General features: G+C 45.2%; 1 protein-coding gene across 1 annotated transcript; it reads left to right on the top strand.

The window, feature by feature from the left end:
• Positions 1-3274: 3274 nt before the first annotated feature.
• Positions 3275-21965, top strand: LOC133339306 (ras-related protein Rab-18-like). Its single transcript, XM_061547432.1, is given in 8 exon segments — positions 3275-3404; positions 11161-11216; positions 12499-12560; positions 13589-13661; positions 16784-16902; positions 19710-19776; positions 21782-21904; positions 21907-21965. Coding segments are annotated over 8 exon segments (627 nt in total). The 5' UTR covers positions 3275-3336.
• The last annotated feature ends 1210 nt before the right edge of the window (positions 21966-23175 follow it).

The following is a 23175-nucleotide window of genomic DNA, read 5'->3' as shown; positions in this document are numbered from 1 at the left end:
CACCCCCCCCCCCCACTCTCAACCCCCCCCACTCTCACCCCCCCCCCACTCTCAACCCCCCCCCATTAAACCCCCCCACTCTCACCCCCCCCACTCTCACCCCCCCCCCACTCTCACCCCCCCCCACTCTCACCCCCCCCCCACTCTCACCCCCCCCCCCCACTCTCACCCCCCCCCCACTCTCACCCCCCCCCCCACTATCACCCCCCCCCACTCTCACCCCCCCACTCTCAACCCCCCCCCCCACTCTCACCCCCCCCATTAAACCCCCCTCCACTCTCACCCCCCCCCCACTCTCACCCCCCCCCACTCTCACCCCCCCCCACTCTCAACCCCCCCCCCCACTCTCACCCCCCCACTCTCACCCCCCCCCCCCCCACTCTCACCCCCGCCCCCACTCTCAACCCCCCCCCACTCTCAACCCCCGCCCCCCACTCTCAACCACCCCCCACTCTCAACCCCCCCCCCCACTCTCACCCCCCCCCACTCTCACCCCCCCCCACTCTCACCCCCCCCACTCTCAACCACCCCCAACTCTCAACCCCCGCCCCCCACTCTCAATCCCCCCCCCACTCTCAACCCCCCCCCCACTCTCACCCCCCCCACTCTCAACCCCCCCACTCGCATCCCCCCCCACTCTCAACCCCCCCCCCCACTCTCACCCCCCCCCCCACTCTCAAACCCCCCACCCTCACCCCCCCCCCCCACCACTCTCACCCCCCCCCACTCCCAATCAACCCCCACCCAACCACACCAGCACTGATGACGTCATGTCGTCGAGTCCAACAGTTCACGCCCACGTGCCCGCGTCCGAGTAAGCAATTACGTCACCAGCAAATACGTCACCAGCAATTACGTCACCCGTGGCCGCCGCACTAAATTCCAAAAGCGATTCAACACGTGGTAGCAGTAGTCGTGATTTCGCGACCAATATTCATAGTCGAGAGTTTTTGGGAAAGATCGAGTAAATTATATGTTATATTAATAATACTAAATAAAATTAGAATACATTATGTTAAATAAAATAATAAATGAAATCTTACGTTAAATATTATTATACATATTGTTAATATCGTGCTATTTAATATTTAGCATTTTGCAAGCGAAAAGCAGACGGCGAAGTGATATTCATTGCGTCCATTCGTGCGCACTTTTTAAGGCCGCGGTGACACAGACCTATTTCATTTAAAGGTTATAATCCCTTGTTCATCATGACGTCCGTTTTTACTTCTATGTCTAAACAGCGTTGCGGAGATCACGTGACGTGAGGGTTCTGGCCTTTGAAGTGAGGGTTGTGATTTATGTGTAATTATTATTTTATCTTTAGACGTGACTTAACCGAAAGAACCAAATAATAATTCCTGCAGTCACGAAAGCTTCTAAAATTAAGATTGAACCACTTTCTAACGGGGAAGTTTTGAGCTTATCCTTTTTTTCTCTCTCTCTTCTCTCTGCCTGTGTCTTCTCTTTGGAATGTTCACACTTAAATTCTAACTTAGCAATCTTTGAAATACGTAATCAACCAGGCTATGCGTTAATTGTGTGTTGACCGACCCTCTGTGTTGTATTACATTACATTTCGATATTTTGCTAGGTTATTGAATTTTAGAGTTTGTCCTCCTGATTTTCAGACTTGCGTTGCCGTGTCATCGCACTTGCAGAACCTTGTTTGTTGTCCACTCATTGATATGCAAATGTTTTCTCTAACCCCCTCCCTCTCTCTGCCTCCTCCCCCCTCTGTCTATTAAGGGCCACCCCACAGAGACGATCACCCCTCTCTGGTTCCTGTGTTGCTCCCTCTACGTATCTTGGTGATATCTGTCTGCTTATATGTCTGTCTATAGTTTTTCTGGTTAGATTTTATGTCGCTATTTCATTATACCTGATGATGATTGCTTGTGTTGCAATCGAAACGTCGTATGCTATTATTTAATTTAATTTATTATTTTATCTTTAGACGTGACTTAAACCGAAAGAACCAAATATGAGGGTTGTGAGTTGACGCCGAGTAGGGGGGAGGAGGCGACTCGCCCCCCCCCCCCCCATGAGGAGTGACGTCACTATTTGAAGGACGTCACCTGCTCATGATTATTAATGAGTGAATTGACGTGGATTGTGACGTCATGCGCAAGACACACAGACATTCTTGGCTCATTATAATACTTAATTATACAATATAGTATTAAATATATAATTTAATATATTATTTAATATCTTATTAAATGTTTGTCATTTTATATGTTATTAATAATATCAATATATTCTAGATTTGAAATTTTCGTTACTGCAAGGGTCCATACTCTTTGGTTCTTTCGGTAAAGTCACGGAGGTGAAAAAAGAATAACCAATTAAAAAACTTTTTTTTTCACCTACGTAATTTTACCGAAAAAAACCAAAGAGTTTCCTCAATATATGATCATTTAATATATATTTAAAATATAACTAAATATAATTTGATTTAATACATTATTGTTTAATATATTCTTATTTCATAAATGATCTAACCCAGAATCCTCTATTATAGATCCTAATTCACAATGTTGTTGAGCCACAGAAACTACAAAAACAAACAAAAACGACAGCGCGCACGTGACCGACGTGACGTAAGAGAAAGCGCCGACAAAGAATTTAATTAAAAAAAACTCCGGGACCGGAAGCCAACACCAACCGACGCACGTGACCGGACGTGACGTAAGACAAAGCGCCGACAAAGAATTTCATTTAAAAAAAACTCCGGGACCGGAAGCCAACACCAAACGACGCACGTGACCGGACGTGACGTAAGACAAAGCGCCGACAAGAATTTAATATTAAAAAAAACTCCGCGGACCGGAAGCCAACACCAACCGACGCACGTGACCGGACGTGACGTAAGACAAAGCGCGACAAAGAATTTAATAATTTAAAAAAAACTCCGCGACCGGAAGCCAACACCAACCGACGCACGTGACCGGACGTGACGTAAGACAAAGCGCCGACAAAGAATTTAATAATTTAAAAAAACCTCCGCGACCGGAGCCAACACCAACCGACGCACGTGACCGGACGTGACGCGTCCACACCACACACACAACTTCCTGTGCGTGGCGCTTTCCCGGCGTGCCTTGCGCCACCCATTCTCTGTTGATCGTCACCGCCCGCGCCGATCGCCTCAAGGGAGAAAAAATTCACGGCAGCGCTTCTTCCTCGCTGCTGCTGCTGTTGTTGTTGTTGTTCCTCTCTCAACCCCACACCCACCACCTCGCCTTGAGCGGATCACGGCGATACGGGGTGATTGAGCGCGAGTTCGATAACATCGGGCGAGTTGAGGCTGAGCGCCGGTGAGAGACTTGCGCTATGGAGGAGGACATTCTCACCACGCTCAAGATTCTCATCATCGGAGAGAGCGGCGTTGGCAAGTCCAGGTGAGGTGGTGGTAGTGGTAGTGGGTGGTGGTTTGGTTGTTTTGTTAGCCCAGGGCGAGGTCAAAATCCTGCTTGCGGGGGTTGGCTTAGCCCTGTGGTGTTCGTTGCAAGGCCCGCGGGTCACTGGCGGGGCCCATGGTGGCCTTCAGTGCGGGTCAGAGGTCGCAACCGGGTACCCGATACCCGGCTACCCGTACCCGGCCGGGTACCGGGTACGGGTACCCGTTTGCGACCCTGGTGCGGCCGGGTACGGGTAGGCCGTGAGTCACTGGTGAGTCACTGTCACTCATTTCGGGTAGGGTACGGGTAGGGTACGGGTAGGGAACGGGTACCCGTATCCAGCCGGGTACGGGTACCCTTTTGCGACCCTGGTGCGGCCGGGTACGGGTAGGCCAAGAGTCACTGGTGAGTCACCGTTTGTCACTCATTTCGGGTAGGGAACGGGTACCCGTATCCCGCTGGGTACGGGTACCCATTTGCGACCCTGGTGCGGCCGGGTACGGGTAAGGAATCAAAACCCGTTTGCGACCTCTGGTGCGGGTCCCTGACAAGACACAAACAGTGGCAGCAACAAAAACAAAACAAAGATTATAGTGACAACACCTTCCCCCCCCCCCCCCCCCCCAGCATTATCATCATCGTCGTGTTGATGTCACACCCCAATGGTTTCGAATGGTGTGGCGGACCTCACACTGGTGATGTCTTGTCGGTGAAAGTTCCACCACCCCCCCCTCCCCCCTCTGAAAATTAGTGAAGAACACACTGGCTTTGTTTAGTAACGTCTCTCGGGTCAATAACATGAGTGCGGATTTGTGGGAAGTCAGAAGCGGTTGCCCTATAGATAGGTTCGCCCCCGCCATGCGAATGTGGAATTTGCTTCAATGGCTCATTCGAGTAAGAAATCACTTTTGACTTTGGTTTTTTTCTTGAGATGGGGGCTTAGTTTATACAATGTGTCAGTCATCTCACTTAACCCGAACACATGGGTCTGCCCCATGACCTGTCACCCGGGCATTCTGCACTTCGCGTGGCGGCCTGGTGAAAATGAAAGTGCGTCTCGCCTGGCAAGATGCCCTGTGGTGACGCCATCGTCACTCTGTTTGCTTTTGTCGATGTCGCAGTTCGACCTCGTAGCGGAGTGTTGTTGGTAAAGGCTTACGAGTTTGTGATCATTGGTATCTATAGAGTAAAATTGCAGGAAGAACTCGTGCCGATGGTATTGATGATGAGCGGTGGCGTCTGCGGCGGCGGCGGCTTATCGAGACGTCCGTACACCAGTGGATCGATGACAAAGGGCTGATGATGATTGTTGTTAGTGGTGCAGTATCAATCGTAGAAATGACAAAATTGCCGATAACTGGGACAATGGAAACAACGCCCGTATCAATGACAAGGATAATAATACGACTAACACTAATATTGACAACTAGTACGCTCCACTTGTGTCAGGTATAATCGCAATAAGCATTAACAGCAGTAGTAACATTGACAACAAGAATATCAATAACAAGGATAATGTCAACGAATTATAACAATATTCATCACCTGAAAATGATATTATTCACAATTGGAACACAAACGCTCACAATAACAGTGATAACGTGATCATTATAATAAGTGGTGTAACAATTGCAACATAATAACTACGTCAAGAAGGATGACCACGTACCATTGCGATTATAACGCAAATGTATGCAGGAAAGCTTCGCTGAGTCTCAAGATTAGTTTTCAGGAGGAGGTCCAACTGCACACTGGGCTTCTGGTCGATTCCATTTGTGAGGATTATCTTTGTCCGATAGAAACCCGAAGATTATTGGACAAATTGCCACCTCACTGCATTCGAGGGGGAACGACACTCAAAAGATCGGGGCAGATTGGTTCACTCTAAAAACTCAGTCCAGTGAGTGGACCAACTCTTAAACGGCGTTATATCACTCGGGATGTGTAACAATAAGCATTACAAACAACAGTGGTTAAAGCAAGGTTAATGGTGACAAAACGAGACGTGGATAAGAGGAATACCAACAACTCTTAACATTCATCAAAACGCTGCTAATGAGTAGTAACGCTGACGATGATCATACTTAAGTATTTACAATTACTGTATAACAATGGTAACACAGTAACAGGCGAAAGAAACCATCAGATAATATAACAGCAACAAGTATAACCAATAACGGTAAGAATACCGGTAAGAATACCGTAATAACCAAGATAATGATAACGGATTAATAATGATCACAAGAAGAATAAAAGTTACAAGGATTATTATGCGAACCAAGATGACATGGGATAATAACGATTACTACACAGTACAGTATGTAATAGAATTAACAATGCTCATTTGTGGCCAGGTCGCTTTTGAAAAATAAGTGAATACCTCGGTGGGCTTTGTCTAGTAGGATGGGGATAGTTTAGTTGTTGTATTTGTTTGTATTCTTGGTTCTTTCGGTAAAGTCACGTAGAAGGGAAATAATAAAATAATATAGATATAAAACAATAAAAATTCTCACGACGTTTCGACTGCAACACAAGCAATCATCATCAGGTGTGAAATCCACAAATTTTCTTGCTGTGGATTTCACACCTGATGATGATTGCTTGTGTTGCAGTCGAAACGTCGTGAGAATTTTTATTGTTTTATATTTTTATCATTTTATTATTTCCCTTCTACGTGACTTTACCGAAAGAACCAATAATATGAATCCCTGCAGTCACGAAAGCTTTAAATCAAAATTTAGTATTTGTTTGTGTTTGGGTGATTTTCTTACCTGTCTTGTACTTTGCACTCCTATCGTGTTTTTGTATTGTTTGTTGTTGTATCGTTCTTACCTATCCCGACTGTGGACACCTGTGAAAAAGAGCTTTATAGCTCATCGGATTCCTCCAGTATAAATATTCTGAACAACATCAAGTACAACAATGACGGGAGTGGCAGTTAACGAACGAAACGCGTCCTAGAGGACATTCTTTTAAGGAGATCGAGCGATGGAACCAAGTCATGTACAAAGTGCGAGGTGGATTCTCACATAGCGGAGTCGTGAAGGATGGGGAAGGCTTGGGGGGAGGGTTGCAGCCAGCAGTGGATTGAGTGGATTGACCGTCGCTGGTGGTGATGAAGATAACGCCACTAACGAGTATAATATTTGTAAGTTCAAGTTCATTTATTAGGTATAGCCCTGTGAGCCATTCGGCTCTTGAATCGGGTGCAACCGCAACAAACAGAAAACAAAAACATGAACAAGAAAACATCTTAAAGTGACTATGTGCAAACAGAAAATCCAAGAAAAGACAGCAAAATATTGTAACAAGGTTAACAGCGAATGGGAGGCGCTTATCTCTGTGTTTATAGTCTTAGAGTCCTAAGACATAAGGCTGGTTAGATAAATAAATTGTTTAGATTTATTTGTATGTATTTTGTAAGTGATTTATTTATATTTCCTACACTTTGCACTTCTATCGTGTTTTTGTATTGTTGGTTATCGTGACGTTTTGACCCGTGCCCTCCTGGACATCTGTGAAAGAGCTTTATAGCTTAACGGATTCCTGCTGCAGTTTAAATACAGTTTCTGATTCTGACTTGCTCCAAGCAGTACTTGTGTTTATCGACCTCGAAAGGATGATGGGAGGAGAGTCGAGCCTGGGACAAGGAATTGAATTCACACTCTCACTACAACAACAGCAGTAGCAAAAATATGTATGTATGTTGAACTTCTTTTGCACCTTACGTCACTAAGCGTGCTAATCAGAGGTGCGAGATAGTAGCACAAACTTTGGGTGGTTGTCATCCAGCTTTGGATTTTGACCACGACTGATGACAAGAGGACGTACAAAATCCATGGCACATTTTAACGTGGGCCGAATCGGATACTCAATTTTTTGTTTGAACACATAGAGATGATGGGAAGAGTCAATGCCTGACCAGGAATTAAACTAAACATTTTTTTGTTTCACCAGGTAAATAAAAATAGCTATATAGTCCTTTTTTAGAAGTGACCCGGCTATCGTAAATGACGGCTCGACGATGTGGAAATGTATAGCAGCAGCCAAATATTCTGAACGTGTGTTTCTAAATGTGGAGGGAAAAAGCGGGAGGACCTTGAGAAACATCCACACGACAACATGGACAAGGTGCAAACCCGACATACAACAGGCGTCAGCATCATGATCGAACCTATGACCTCCTGTATACCAGGCGAGGTAGTTAGCATCTCGTCCCCTCGGCGCCCCTCTGACCAGCATGATGAAGTATAGTAAACAAAACCTCTCCGTGACCGACATGGCGTAAGAAGGGTCTTCATCCAGGCGATGGAATTAAGCGCGAGATGCAAAGTAGAACGTATATAAAACATTATTAATACGTTGTGGCGGTAAATTTTATTTAAAGATTTCGTGACTGCAGGGATTCATTCTTGGTTCTTTCGGTAAAGTCACGTAGAAGGGAAATAATAAAATAATGAAATATTAAACAATAACATTCTCACGACGTTTCGACAGCAACACAAGCAATCATCATCAGGTGTGAAATCCACAGCAAGAAAATGTGACTTTAAAAAAAAAAATTGCTGTGGATTTTACACCTGATGATGATTTCTTGTGTTGCAGTCGAAACGTGAGAATTTTATTGTTTAATATATATATATTTTTAATTATTATTCCCTTCTACGTGACTTTACCGAAAGAACCAAGAATACGTTGTGTGTTGTTACGAAGTATTTATAGGCAGTCAATGTTTACCACGATTATGGTGACAGTGTGTTCAGCTCACATGCCTATGCCTGTCAACCTAGCCCCCGTTTAATTTTAGATGCTCGGAGTCATACAGTGTCTATTGAGGTTGCTTATGAGTCTCATGCTCTCATACAGTTCAGTCTCTCTAAGTTTGGGTTGACTTAACCCAAGTCGTCGATACGAGTCTTGCTCTTGACAACACACACACATGACAACGCAGGTGCGCGCAACATGAAGAATCTATCTTCTTGGTTCTTTCGGTAAAGTCACGTAGAATGGAAAATAATAAAATAATAAAAATTCTACATAATATAATAATTCTCGCGACGTTTCGGCTACAACGCAAGCAGCCGTCCTCGGGTGAAGAATGAAACACCACCAGCTTGGAGCGTATATTTAAGCTGGGTATACGCTCCAAGCTTGGTGGTGTTTCATTCTTCACCTGAGGACGGCTGCTTGCGTTGTAGCCGAAACGTCGTGAGAATTATTTTATTATGTTTTATTTTATTATTTTATTATTTCCCTTCTACGTGACTTTACCGAAAGAACCAAGAAGATGAATCCCTGCAGTCACGAAAGCTTTAAATGAAGAATCTAATCTCGATTTAAACCTTACGTGACTGCAGGGATTCATATTCTTGGTTCTTTCGGTAAAGTCAAGTAGAAGGGAAATATTATTATGTATGACTCCGAGCATCTAAAACTTTACCGAAAGAACCAGAATAAGAATCTAATCCTTAAGCTTGTTGAGATGCTTCAGTAATGTTAGCACATTTGGCGTACAGGCGTGGTTAAGTGTACAGTAATGATCTTGTGTTCAGAACAAAATAAAACTTTGCCAGAAGGATGTAGTTGTTGGGGGTGAGTAGTGTGTCAGTGTATTTTAATCACCGGCATGACTTACTTGGCAAACATATTGAGTCCTGTTGAATCATTGTCGACGAGGTGTGTTATGCAATCCCTTATTACTCAACCATCGTTGTCGTCGTCATCATCATCGTCGTCTATTACTCACTACACAGAGCCGTATTGAATTGAAATGCAATGCCAAGCTGTTGTGTCTAGATAATTGAAGTATTTTCTGACACAATCGGTCCACCACCTCTCTCACGTCTCACTTGCCGGGTTTCCCAAAAATGTGGTTCTAGCACTCCACTGCTCGTAATCTCCACAGCGTGTGGAGGTGAAAGACTAATACTGGCCAAATAAATGCGTCTGCCCGTTTACATTTAGGGCAAGCGTGCGGTATGCATGCGTCTGCAAAAAATACCACCGCGTGCGAATAGGTGTGTGGAGTGCTGCCAAAGCTGAAGGTATTTAGCCTCTAACCTGCAGTCCAATGGGTCTTGACCCACGATGGGTCTGTGTCTGTTGGTGGCTAAAAAGCATGCAGGGAGTTTTGACGCCGTTGTGTAAAGTGATAAGTCAAGTCGTCGAGAGGACAGCCACTGATACTTGTGTACAGTGTCTCTGGAGGGCCTTTTGAGAAGTGCCAGTGCCACGAGTTGACGCGGCGATTTTCGCGTGGATACAGCAATCCGTTCCATGAAGTACCACACAAGCTTCCAATTGCATCATGTTCTGTGACATGCAGGAAGTGACCTTTAACACGCATTTTAAAGTTTACGTTTGATAAGAAGACTGCGTTGAGGTTTGTGTAAAAAAAAGAAAGTATATTGACCAAAGATGCACGGCGACATTAATGCTCGTGATTTCATTGAGAGGCAGAAAGCGGAGCACACGGATAAGAATAAACGCGCTGATTGATGACCATTTTTTAACGGTTATTAAACGTCAGTCTGCTTGGACGGCACCCGTCGCTGGCCGATGGTCAGCAAAGATGTCGGAGCGGCATCGCAGGAGTGGAACGTTCACAGGAGGAGGACGCGTACTGAGGAGGCGGAGCATTGAAATCGGTTCGTGCGCGAGGTGGATTGTTAGGTTTCAGGATTGTGAGAGATGGGGATGCCAATAGTGGATTGTGACCCATGGCCGGGCGTGGTGCTGGCCCCCCCCACCGCCCCCTCCTCGTGTGCCACAGTGTCGGCCTTCATAGGTGCTCGCTAACAGCACTTGCCTCAACAGTCTGTTAAGGTTATACGAGGTGGGGAGGGATCTTTGTTTTGTCTTTTGGTAGTTGTGATAGTGGTCATAGTGGTGACTTTTGATGTTTGTAGTTGTAATGAGGGCAGACAGAGTTACGCTGACTCGCAGATTGTGCCTTTAAAACACGGCTGGGTCAGTAGTGGTGGTGGTTGGTCGTGGTGATGGTAATTGTGGTTAAAGGCTGTTGTGCTTTGACAGCAATTGGAACTTCGATTTAAAGCTTTCGTGACTGCAGGGATTCATATTATTGGTTCTTTCGGTAAAGTCACGTAGAAGGGAAACAATAAAATAATTTAAAAAACGTCGTGAGAATTTTATTGTTGTATATTTTTATTATTTTATTGTTTCCCTTCTACGTGACTTTACCGAAAGAACCAAAAATAGCAATCAGAACTTTAAAGAAAATGTCTATTTTATATGGACCTGTAAATTGACGCGCATGAATTTTCACGCACTGCCCCCTACCGACAACGCGGACTAGCAGCAGAGTCTACAGCGTGGTCCAGATGTTTTGTGACCCCCCTCAAATTGCTGACAGACCTCTATGCTTTTTTTCCTTTGCCAATTAATTTCTGTTTTCACACCGATTGATATGTAAGTAAACACATGAAGTTTTAGAGAATTAAATGGGGGTCACAAGACATCTAGACCACCGTGTACAACTCTTAAGCATGGTGGCCACCCATCGAACAAGACTCACGGGCTCAAAAACACACAGATGATTTGCAAACGAATTGATTTCCCTACGCTTGGTTCAATATGGGTGTCGTGAGAATTGTTTTTAATCGATGCAGTCATTACATGCCCCGATGCCTCGTTTGTCTGGGGGGCGTCCTGTCGCAAGCTGCCGTTGTGCGGGGCGATCTCGTGGGTTGACGATGTGCATCACGTTCGAATGTTGTTGTTCTTCTTCTTTCAGCCTGCTCTTGAGGTTTACGGATGACACGTTTGACCCCGAGCTGGCTGCGACGATCGGTAAGGAAATAAAAATATTTAAAATCAAGGAAGAAAAACCATGCCTTTTCACGGTTACCGCAACACTTTCTCATATGCTTTTGCCCTCGGATGTATTTAATTCGAGATAACAACAGTGTGTTTTAAGACTGTGGTTCTCAACCGAGGGTACGCGGACCCCTGGCCATACGTGGGGTGGTTTATAAATGTGTATCGCCATTATTAAAGCGCAACGGAAAGTTAGCCTGCTACTACGCCGATAGGTCAACAGGGGGCAGATGGGAGGCTTAGGTTGAGTGGCAGTTAAGCCAAGGTCACCCCCCCCCCCCCTGGTTATCTCGTAACCAGAGGGGTGTACCCGGCTAGGGGCGGAGTGAGCCCCGACTCGTGTATAAAAGCCGGTCCCCTCAACGGGACCAGCAGTTGTCGCCCACTCTAAGAACTGAAGACATCTCAAGCCCATGGGGGAAGAGGACACGCTAGCCGGATATCGGGTGGAAGGGGCCTTACCCCTTTGCGTCAGGGAAAACTGTTATTGCGTTTATTGTAATAAACGTGCAGCCTCTAAGAGGAAGTCTCCGACAAGTTTGTACCCACTACAAATGTGTGAAATTATATCATACATTAGAATAATTGGTGCATTAATCACGTTGTATAAATATGCCAATATAAAATAACTACGGCAAGTGTTTAATCCTCACGGTAACCTTGAACGACATAAATGATCTTTTTAAACTCATTGACCGTACACAATGTGGTTTCAAGAGTAGCCGGCGAGCGTGAACAAATTACGTCACGCGTGCAGAGCGTCCGTTGATTTATTTTTAATTCGCTTGCAGTTGCTTGGCTAAGTTAGTCGTACATTTATTTTAAGAACCACGTTGGGTCGGGTAAAGGGGGGGGGGGGGTGGTGGTTGATGGTTACTCGGTTGAAACAAAATTCAACAAGTCGCCAAAAAAAGGTTGAGAAACCGCTGTGTTAGGAGGATATACAACGAGATGACATCACGGAATGACATCACGTGAATGACATCATCGGGAAGGGGAGGTGGTGGGCACCATGACAACCGTAATGTGGCTGCCAAGGATCTCGTCGCCTTCAGCGCCGTTTTTAATTGCCACGTTTGGCCCCCCCACACCCTTTGATCACTTTGGCTGGTTTAGTTGTCTGCATTTGGCTCGGGCATTCAAGCCATTACTTAGAAACCCCCGAGACAAAGCCTTGTCAGTGCAGACCTTGTGTTTAATTCTGTGGGGTTGAGCGGGGGGTACTCAGTGTTTTGTGGGTCTTTTTTTCTTCCAGGTGTTGATTTTAAAGTGAAGACAATCGCTGTGGATGGAAACAAAGCAAAGCTCGCTATTTGGGTGAGTCGCCAGAGCGCTCGCTCGGCTCGTTGTCGCACGCCATCCATTTGTGGAAATTAAGGGTGGATTTCTGTTCACGTTCAAGCGTTGTGCTGTGCAGGCAATTCAGTAATATCGTAGGTGATCCTACTGCACGGGTGTTCGTGGTCGCGCTGTTTCGCTCTCGACGCATGGTTGTTTTCAGATTGTACCGCATGTTCATTTGGACGTGATGCCTTTCGATTCCACGTGCTGGTAGCTTCTTCAAGGACCTGAATAAAGTTGGTGGTGAGATTGGACAGTTCCTAACCAATCTCCCAGGACGTGGAACAGAATGTCAAGACATCGTGCCAAACGATGGCACGATGTCTTGACATGCAACCCAAAAACAAATCAGAGAGCGATACTACTTAATATACTGCTTGCTGCTGGAACAGCAATAAGGTACACTGTCGTTTCGATTTAAAGCTATCGTGACTGCAGGGATTCATCTTCTTGGTTCTTTCGGTAAATTCATGTAGAAGGAAAATAATAAAAATAAAACATAATAAAATAATTCTCACGACGTTTCGGCCACAACGTAAGACAGACCTGTTCTCCACCTGAAGACGGATACTTGCGTTGTGGCCGAAACGTCGTGAGAATTATTTGATTATGTTTTATTTTTATTATTTTATTATTTTCCTTCTACGTGACTTTACCGAAAGAACCAAGAAGATACACTGTCGTTGTTTTGCATGTTAAAAAAAACTGGTCAGTGGACATTATGTTGCATTGCAAATGTTCTTTGTCTTGCAGGCTAGTCTTCTTTACCCCGGACATGTTACACATTTGTAAAGCTCAAATGTACTTTTAATCGGGTGAAACCACATGGCAAGATCACCTCCTACTGGCAGATTACATTTATCTGTGTAACTGTAGCGGCCTTTGCGATTAGCCTCGCGCGATTAAGAAGGGTCGAATATGAAATGTAAGAAATGCGGGTGACGGTGCAGCCTTGTTTTGCAATTGCTTGCTTTCGCGCGGCACTTTGAATTTCTCCCGCACAGGACACGGCTGGCCAAGAGCGCTTTCGCACCCTGACGCCGAGCTACTACAGAGGAGCGCAGGGGGTGATTCTCGGTGAGTCCGTGCTTCCGTGCTACACAATGTGTGTGGGCAAAGTGAGTCTGCAATAATTCGGCCCTTTTTTAAATCCTTTATATTAAGTTCACTTGCTTGCTTGCGCGCTTACGACCGTGCAAATCTTTCGGTCGTTTTTTAACCCACTTCCCGTGATCCAATCGAGCTGACATTTGGCACACAGACTCGTTGTGCGTTTTTTTCCAAAATGTTTAACATTTAGGAAAATTTGTTTATATTTAATTACCAATTGCTTAATGGTGGCAGGCAATCATCTGATCCATAGGTGGCAGCCATCTCAAGCCAGAGGACGAGAGGACTCTAGCCGCCACGCATATAAAGGATTTATAGTGAAAAACTTTGTTTTTACGGGTACATTTTTTTTGTCCTTCCCCCACAAATCCGATGAGCACGGTTGGCTACGAATGGTGTGGAAAAAGTTGCACATACAACCTAGATGGTTGCCTATCCAAGCGCCATCCATACCGAAACCCCGCTTAGCTCCTGAGATCTGATGAGATTGGGCACATTCCTAGTGATTTGGTGGTAATCTTTGGTTAAGGAACACGCAAGCTTAAAAAAAAAACAGCTCTTGTAGCTACGCGGGCTAAACTGAATGAGTTTGTGAACATCAACAATGGTTATGTTATGGATCATAGCCTCAGATGCAGAAGAGGTGGCATCCCATTGTGTATGGCATGCCACATGTGGCGAGATGTTACGACCCCTAGCCTGGTATGCGGGAACTTGTGGGTTTGATCCCGACCCTGACTCCTGCTGTATATTTGGAGTTTGCATGTTCTCCCCGTGGTCGCGGTGATTTTTTTTCTCCGGGTCCTGCGGTTTCTCCCTCCGCGATTAGAAATATGCGTTTTAGAGTATTTGCCTGCGATAAATGTACACGTGAAAAGCCACTTCCTTGAGCTATCATTTGCAGCAAGGTTTCTTCTGAAAAAGAGCTATATAGATCCGTGGGCCTTACCTGGTCAAATAAAAAGTAGGTTTAAATATTTGAATACATTTCCTGGTCAGGCGTTGACTCTCCCATCATCCCTATGGGATCGAAAAACTTGAGTTTCCGATTTGGCCCATGTCACAACGTGTGCCATCAAACAGACTCTGTCGCCTTCGCGACTGGCCCAGGGCTGTACACACACGGGGGGGATAAGCACTTCCCACCCACTTGTCATTATTGTTATCCTCGTTATAAATGCCATGAATGTTGAACGTGCTCTTGTCATCGGTCGTGGTCAATCCACTGCTGGATGACGGCCACCCAAAACTGCCATCGTTGTTTGTGTTACCATCCTGCGCCTCTGAATAGCACGGTTTGGCGACGTATGGTGCGAAAGAAGTTCAACATACACATTCTTGCTGCTGTTGTTGTAGTAAGGGTGTGAATTCCATTACCCGGTGAATAACAAATAGTTTAGTTTACTTACATGAGCAAGGAGACGTACTGACTTTCGAGTTGTGGTTTGACTACAGAGCAAACATGTATTGCCACAATCAAAGTTTTTGGGTTTAGATCGCGTTATTTATAAATGTGTCGTAACCCTCCACCACCCGACACGGCCAATCAGTAAAAAAGTGTCACGTTGACAAAAGACAAATAGTTCACTGCTTTAGCCCACCGGTGTGTTGAAGCGTGAAACCACAACATTTACAATTTGGCTTCAACACACCGGTGGGCTAAAGCAGTGAACTATTTGTCTTTTGTCAACGTGACACTTTTTTACTGATTGGCCGTGTCGGGTGGTGGAGGGTTATGACACATTTATAAATAACGCGATCTAAACCCAAAAACTTTGATTATGAATAACATTGGTCGCGAAAGCCTACATGTTAAAATGTATTGCCACGTTATGTGTATGATCGGCTCGTATGTGCGCGGTACATGCGTCCGCGAATGTTTACGTTGGGGTCGTGTTCCAACCGTTATGGGTATTATTAATCGGTTAAACAGAAACGGACCTTTGTTCTAAATACATTCCTGAAGCAGTGTAAAGCAATGGCAGCTTGTACTGTTAGGAACCTCCTGGTTACACCAGCCCACAGGGGATTATTGTGTCCGTCCATCCGTCGTGCAGGGAGGGGCTGGGTGGGGAGGGTGGGGCTGGGTGGGAAGGGGCTGGTCACCCCGTGGTGCCCTTATAAAACGTTTAACCTACTCACGCCGGCTTGTGCCCGCCCTCACAGTCGGGCATATTTGCGGAATACACCACGCCGCCGTTGACCCTGGCCATTGACCGAGCAACCCAATGTTCCTACCAGCTCCCTCCGCAGGAATTTGTTAAATTACGGTGGTGAAATGTTGGTGTTTGTTTAGAAGGGAACACGACTAAATATTCCTTTGGAACGATGTGTTTTTCCCGCAGAAGAGTGTGCATGGACACGTACAAGTCACAACTTCAGTCTGTAATCAAAAACAAAAGTGTCTCTGTCCTCTAAACAAGCAACAACCTCGTACTCCTTTGAGGGTGTTGCCTTGAGTTAGTGGTGGGAATTCCACATTCCATTGTTGGGGGGGGGGGGGTCTGAGCTTTAATATTCCATCATTATCATGATCATCAAAGACCTCTCCACTGCTGGATGGAGGCTTAGAAGCGTCGCAATCTCTCGCAGTCCTGTGATGTAGCAATCGCGTAGCACTTGCACGTGAGCTGGTTTCCTCGGGGCGGTTATGACTCGTTAAATGCATAATATATACGTGTACCCGTTTTTCAGAATCATCAGGGCATAATTAGATATGTGACCACATCGTCCCAGTTGTGTCCACGTGGTGTTGTGCAATCGGCAAATGACATTGCGCAGTCACTATTAAATTGCAGGAGTGCTGATGATAGTGGTGGTGGTGGCGAAGTGATATTGTTGTTTTCTCAGTAGTGGTGGTGGTACTTGTTGTGCTGCTGCTGCATTGGTGGTGAAGGTGGTGTTTGGGAAATGCTGTTGTGCCCACGCTGAGTACGCTCCCCCGTCAAGTTGGCGTTTCTGCGTCGAAGTTACATTTTGCCTTAACCGTGCCCTCCAGCCATGCACCCCGCGCGCTATGCAGCGAGCGTCGTGGTAGAATGCACCGACCAAAGGGCATTTCTCTTACGTGCCCCTCGTGTTTTTGGCAGTGTACGATGTGACCAAGCGAGACACCTTCTTGAAGCTGGAGAACTGGCTGAGCGAGCTTGAGACGTACACCACACGCAGCGACATCGTCAAGATGCTGGTGGGAAACAAAATTGACAAGGTGAGCCTTGCACATCTCCCCGCCTCTGTGTGGTTCACATTCCACGAGGGCCCAAGTCAGTAGAACATCAAATCAATCATTTGGTGTTTGCACAATTCGTAAAAGAGCAAGTTGTCCTTCCCCTGCACCTCCGATTAGCACGGTTGGCTACGTACGAAAGAAGTTCAACATACATATGAGTATGGGTCTCTGTGGTTCTATATTAGTCTCTGGATCTATCTGGGTGTCTATGGGTCTCTGTGGTTCTATTTGAGTCTCTGAATCTCTTTGGGTGTCTGTGGGTCTCTGGTTCGATTCGAGTCTTGATCTCTGTGGGTCTCTGAGTCTTTTTCTTCTGATATTAGGAAGCCACTGGAGCTATGCACTTTTTAATCATCTAGATTTAAAATTAATTTCTTTAACAGCCTTTTGTATTTACCTATTTGTCCATGAGCACGGTTTGCTATGTACGATGCGAAAGAAGTTCAACATAATTCTAGATTTGAAGCTTTCGTGACTGCAAGGATTCATACTCTTTGGTTTTTTTCGGTAAAGTCACGTAGGTAAAAAATAAAATAAATGAAAACAACTAAATTAAATCACGACGTTCGGAGGCAACACAAGCTTCCGTCTTCAGGTAGTCTTTTTGTTTTTTTCGGTGAGTCACGTAGATAAAAAATAAAATAAATGAAAACAACTAAATTAATAACGATGTTTCGGAGGCAACACAAGCCTCCGTCTTCAGGTAGTCGCTGTAGTACTAATACTGCTGTAGTACTAGTACTACAGCGACTAGTACTACAGCGACTTTGGCTGGAACGGTCGCTGTAGTACTCCAGCTACTTTGGCTGTAACAGTTCCACCTGAAGACGGAAAGCTTGTGTTGCCTCCGAAACGTCATGATTTAATTTAGTTGTTTTCATTTCTTTTATTTTTTATCTACGTGACTTCACCGAGAAAACCAAAGAGTAAGTTCAATATACACACATGCTACCATCACGAAAGCACGCAATGTTCAACAGGCATGGTGTGCAGTGGTTTTGCAGTAAGGGGCAATGTTGCTACGTGATTATCCCAGTGGAGTACTTTGTGCGTGCACTTTAAATTTTGGCGAAGGCAGACCGTGACACCCCAGCACACAATGGGCTTACTCTTTGCGAATGACGTCACAGGATCCTTTTTTAAAGATGGAAAATACACACCCACAGTATTAATCGGCATCAACATAGAATAAGGTTTCCCGGCTAAAATGAATACTCTCATAGCACAACAAGTTAACGCTAAATTTAGATTTAAAGCTTTCATGACTGCAGGGATTCATATTCTTGGTTCTTTCGGTAAGAAAAAAACGCCACTTTTTTCAAATTTTCTTGCTGTGGATTTCACACCTGATGATGATTGCTTGTGTTGCAGTCGAAACGTCGTGAGAATCTTATTGTTTAATATTTTTCTTATTTTATTATTTCCCTTCTACGTGACTTTACCGAAAGAACCAAGAATAAGTTAACGCTAGCTAAATAAAAAAAAATATGAGCACACTAAACTGCCTGCTTGTTGTTTGCAAGCGTTCCACCGGAGAATGTTTCGTTTGGCCTCGTTAACTGTGCTGGGAAAATATTGTGAGCATTAAGATTGGATAATGAAACAGTTGTTGGCAGCTGTGGGATGTTGTTACGTCACGCAGGAAACGAAATGAAACAAAAATAAATGAAATGTTGCATTGAAACGGCGAACCTGCAGATGTAGCTGTGCTTCCTGTGTACGTTTTTTTTGCACATGCATGCACTTCATCACGGGAACGTGACCAACAGCCATAGATCACGGCGTACGCATGCGCGCGGCGTACTCTGCGCCTGAGTAAAAGGATAGTCCCCTGGGGAGTGGCCTTGATGCTGCGCCAAAAAATTAGCTCGCTCTATACCATGTGCGCATGACTTCATCTTTAATTTTTTTTAAATCTCTAAGCGGTATTGGAGACGATACAAAGCGTGGATGAACATGTCACGGTTTAGCGGCCAGACACGGGTTTCATCCCTGGCGACGTAGAGATCCGTTTCAGCAGTCGACGGCTGCAGTGGAGTAATCTTTTTACTTGTACGGAAAAGCACACGAACAAAGCAACTCAAATGCTTAAACACAGCTCGAAACAAGTATGGGGAATCGATCTTGCGATGAATAGTCGTATTGTGAAAATGTATCTTTTTATCGTAAAACAAAAAACCCAGTGTCGACTGTTAGAGATCGTAGGCAGCCAGCTTCACGGAGGTTTTTATTTACATTTGAGGTCCCAAACGTGTCAAAAAAATTAACCTTGGCAAGGCTTCTCTAAGTCGATCTCGCAGTGCCCCTTCTTCAGAGCATTGCACCAAGTGGTTTGTAACCTTTCTGACGTAAAACTTTCGTGACTGAAGCTTTCGTGACTGCAAGTATTCATACTCTTTGGTTTCTTCCGTAAAGTCACGTAGATAGAAAATAAAATTTACAAAGAATAAAAATTAAAAATAACAAACTAAAAACTGCACGACGTTTCGATCGCAACATAAGTGGTCGTCATTAGGCGGCGATGACCGCTTGTGGTTTGCGATTGAAGCGTCGTGAGTTTTTGTTTCTTTACGATTTTTTAGTTGTATTTTTTTAATGTTTTATTTATTTTATTTTCTACCTACGTGACTTTACCGAAAGAACCAAAGGATATGTATAACCTTTCCTTCATTTGCTCGGTGGTAAAAGGCATTGTTGTTGACGCCGAAAGCCGCCGCGGTGGGTAGGGGTGGAGGGAGTTGTTTTTATTTCTACCCTCTGCCGCCACTTCCTGATTGTGCTTGCAGGATGGGAGAGTTCTGGATCGGACAGAAGGTTTGAAGTTTGCCAGGAAACATTCCATGCTGTTCATCGGTAAGTCTATCTGTGCGCGTGCGCACGCACGCACGCTTACTTCTTAGGATTGTAAGACGCATTGTTTTTTTTTTCTACCTGTATCTTAAAGCATCGGATAATCTTGGAAGTTCTAGATTTTTAAACTTTCGTGACTGCAAGGATCATACTCTTAGATTTTTTCGGTAAAGTCACGTAGGTAAAAAATAAAATTAAAAGTTAATAAAAGTAATAGTAGAAATAAATAATAAATCACGACGTTTCGGAGGCAACTGCATGGATGCAGTAATTTTAGCTGTGACGGTCCCACCTGATGACGGAGACTTGTGTTGCCTCCGAAACGTCGTGATTTATTATTTTATTTTATTTCCATTATTACTTTTATTAACTTTTAATTTTATTTTTACCTACGTGACTTTACCGAAAAAACCTAAGAGTATGAATCTTGGAGGTGTGTGTGACTAGATTCGTATAACTTTATTGACACCAGGCACAAGTATGGGGTGCATCTTACTTTCGGGAGCATAGTATAATCTTTTAAAAATGCAGTGCAGTAGTTGTCAGCAGCTTACACATCTACTTCTGCTTTTACCTAAGTCCATATGAACCAGAATCAAATTGACACATTCTGACACTGTTAAATAATGCATGTGATAAGGTTGAAAGAAATATATGTATTACCACCTTTTTAAAAGATGAATCGTACAGTGTTACTGTATTGGATTTACCCCTAAGACAATGTGGTAAACACATTTTCTTTTACAGTAAAACCTTGCATTGCGAGCATAATTCTTTCTGGAAACGTGTTTGTAATCTAAAGCACTCGTATATCAGTTGTGATCACGTGACGCTCGGCAGACAAAGCGTATACACGTACTACTCGTATTTCAAGACCTCGCTCGTTTATCAAATTAATATTTATTTTTAAAATGTGCTTGTCTTGCAAAACACTCGCAGACAAAGTTACTCGCAATCCAAGGTTTTACTGGAGGTCTTTGCTATTGATTTTATTTCTTAGCACCACAAACTAGCTTTATCGTATTTAAAACTTCCAACCATTTTGCCGACCCATACCTGTGGACGTGAAAGGACCTATGACGTTTATTTAAACGGAGTTCGCCATCTGTGACGGCATCACTGTCGGATTTCCCTAAAGAAAAATAAAATCGCCCACAAATCACTTACATTTTACCCCTCCTGGCAGACAAGATCAGTCTGTAAAGCAAAGTTCCTTCATCTTCTTGGTTCTTTCGGTAAAGTCACGTAGAAGGGAAGTAATAAAGTAATAAAAATAAAACATAATAAAATAATTCTCACGACGTTTCGGCCCAACGCAAGCAGCCGTCCTCAGGTGAAAACCAGGTCTGTCGGGGAGACAGCGTCTGAATGAAACAGCACACGAGCTTGGAGCGTATATATAAGCTGGGTTGGGAGGGGGGGAAAGGGCGCGTCGTGAGAATTATTTTATTATGTTTTATTTTTATTATTTTATTACTTCCCTTCTACGTGACTTTACCGAAAGAACCAAGAAGATTAATCCCTGCAGTCACGAAAGCTTTAAATCGAAATCAAAGTTCCTTCGTGATAGTGTGTGTGCGATAAGAGTAGCACGAGTACAAATAATCATGCGTCCTGTGTTTGTAGCACAGCGCTTGACCCCTCTGTGTGTGGGATGAGGGTGGGTTGCAGCGGTTAGCGCGCTGCGCTACGAGTTCTATTCCCGTTTACACCAACACCGGGTGACGATTATCTGAACCGGTCCCCGGGCCTCCCCGAGGTCGACTCGGCCTCAAATGAGTACCTGGTGCTGTGTAAAAACATCGCCACCTTGGGAGACAAAGACGGCCGGGCGTGGTGTTGGCCACCACACCCCCCCTCGTGTGCCGTGCCGGCCTTCATAGGTGCTGCTCGCTTAACGGCACTTGCCCCTAAACAGTCTATTAAAGTCTACACGGCGGGGGACCTGTGTGTGTGTGTGTCGTGCGCGCGTGTTCCACCACCGCGTGCGTGCGTGCACGCTGCTCAGAGGCGAGCGCTAAGACGCGAGACGGAGTGCAGTGCGCCTTCGAAGAGCTGGTGGAAAAGATCATCCAGACGCCCGGCCTGTGGGAGAGCAAGGGTCAGGGCCAAAGCCGCTCCGGCGTGCAGCTTGGAGAGACGAGGCGACGCCGGGCGCCGGGAGCTGTGGGGGCTACTGCTCCCTCGCCTGAGCGTCGCGCAAAGTCCTTGGCGCCTTTTCGTCCCGACCCCAAAGCTCTCCGAACGCACAAAGCACGACGACTACGGCCGCAGCGGCGGCGGCGGTTCGCGCTCCAGCCAAGTCTGAGCCGGGCTGACCGTTCATTCATCGCCCAGCTCTTTCCCCCCCCCCCCCCCCCGCACGCACACCGACAGCAACCGCCAACCGCCACTAAGTGGCGGTGATGTCGCAACGGCGCTTGTGCCAGGCTACGTGCACTCACGCACACACACACCCACGGCGCTTGCTTAGTCACAGCGAGTGCCCACGGGGAATTTGTTCGCATCGCTCAAGCTTTTGAAAAAAACAGAGGTACAAACGTGTACCGCCTTGTAAATTTAGCGAAGGGCTTCCGTTAGAATGAGCTCAGCCGCCCCCCTCCCCCCACTCGAGAGAGTATAATCTTACAAACAGGAAAACTGTATTCAACCCAGACTCTGGATCAATTACGATTGTAAATTGTGTCATCTGTACTCAATTCCGATCGCCACGCAATTGCGATGGTTGCTTGAGTTAACGAGGCTGCTGTAATTGTTCACTGTACTTGACCCCAGGTCTGATTCGACCTCATTCCACTTCGACCTCCCCCTCTGTCCTCCTGTGCGTGGCAGTCCGCTGCTTCGTCTCTTTGGGTTATGTATCTGTCTTGTATTTGTTGCTCTTGTTATTTCTCTCGTGTTTTCGCCGTCAGTTTGATTGAAGAAAATAAATAAGTCCTCTTTCAGGAGGTTCATATCATGTCGGGACGATGTATTTGGCACTGCTGAGATCCTGCTGTTGAATCTGGACGGTTAAAAACTGAGTTATCAAATTTAGTGGGTTGATGGGTCTGAGCCAAGTCACAAAATGTGACTGGACTGAGACCACCAAAGTAATTGCATTTTCACTAAATTGGACAGACCAAAATTGAAAACTATCCGTTTGCCTGATGTATGGTGAACTTTGCTGGGCATACAAAGGGTGTGATGGATAAAGGAGGCCTATTGAAGTGACTTCAGAAGTAGTTCTCCGACATCCTCTTCTGAGGCCTTCCTCTGACGGGGGACAGTGTTTAGCTGCTTGCCGGCCGGCAAGAATTCCAACGGGAAATGAATTTTGTCATTTTGACAAATGAAAAAAAAATGTACCATTTAAAAAATATATATATCTTAAGTAAATAAATACGTGTAAAAATGTACGGG

The sequence above is a fragment of the Lethenteron reissneri genome, unplaced genomic scaffold (genome assembly GCF_015708825.2).
Source record: "Lethenteron reissneri isolate LAM-NWPU_2019-01 unplaced genomic scaffold, ASM1570882v1 scaffold_1769, whole genome shotgun sequence".
Lineage (NCBI taxonomy): Eukaryota > Metazoa > Chordata > Hyperoartia > Petromyzontiformes > Petromyzontidae > Lethenteron > Lethenteron reissneri.
Note: the sequence above shows the minus strand (reverse complement) of the source record. Positions and strands in the feature narration are given on the sequence as shown.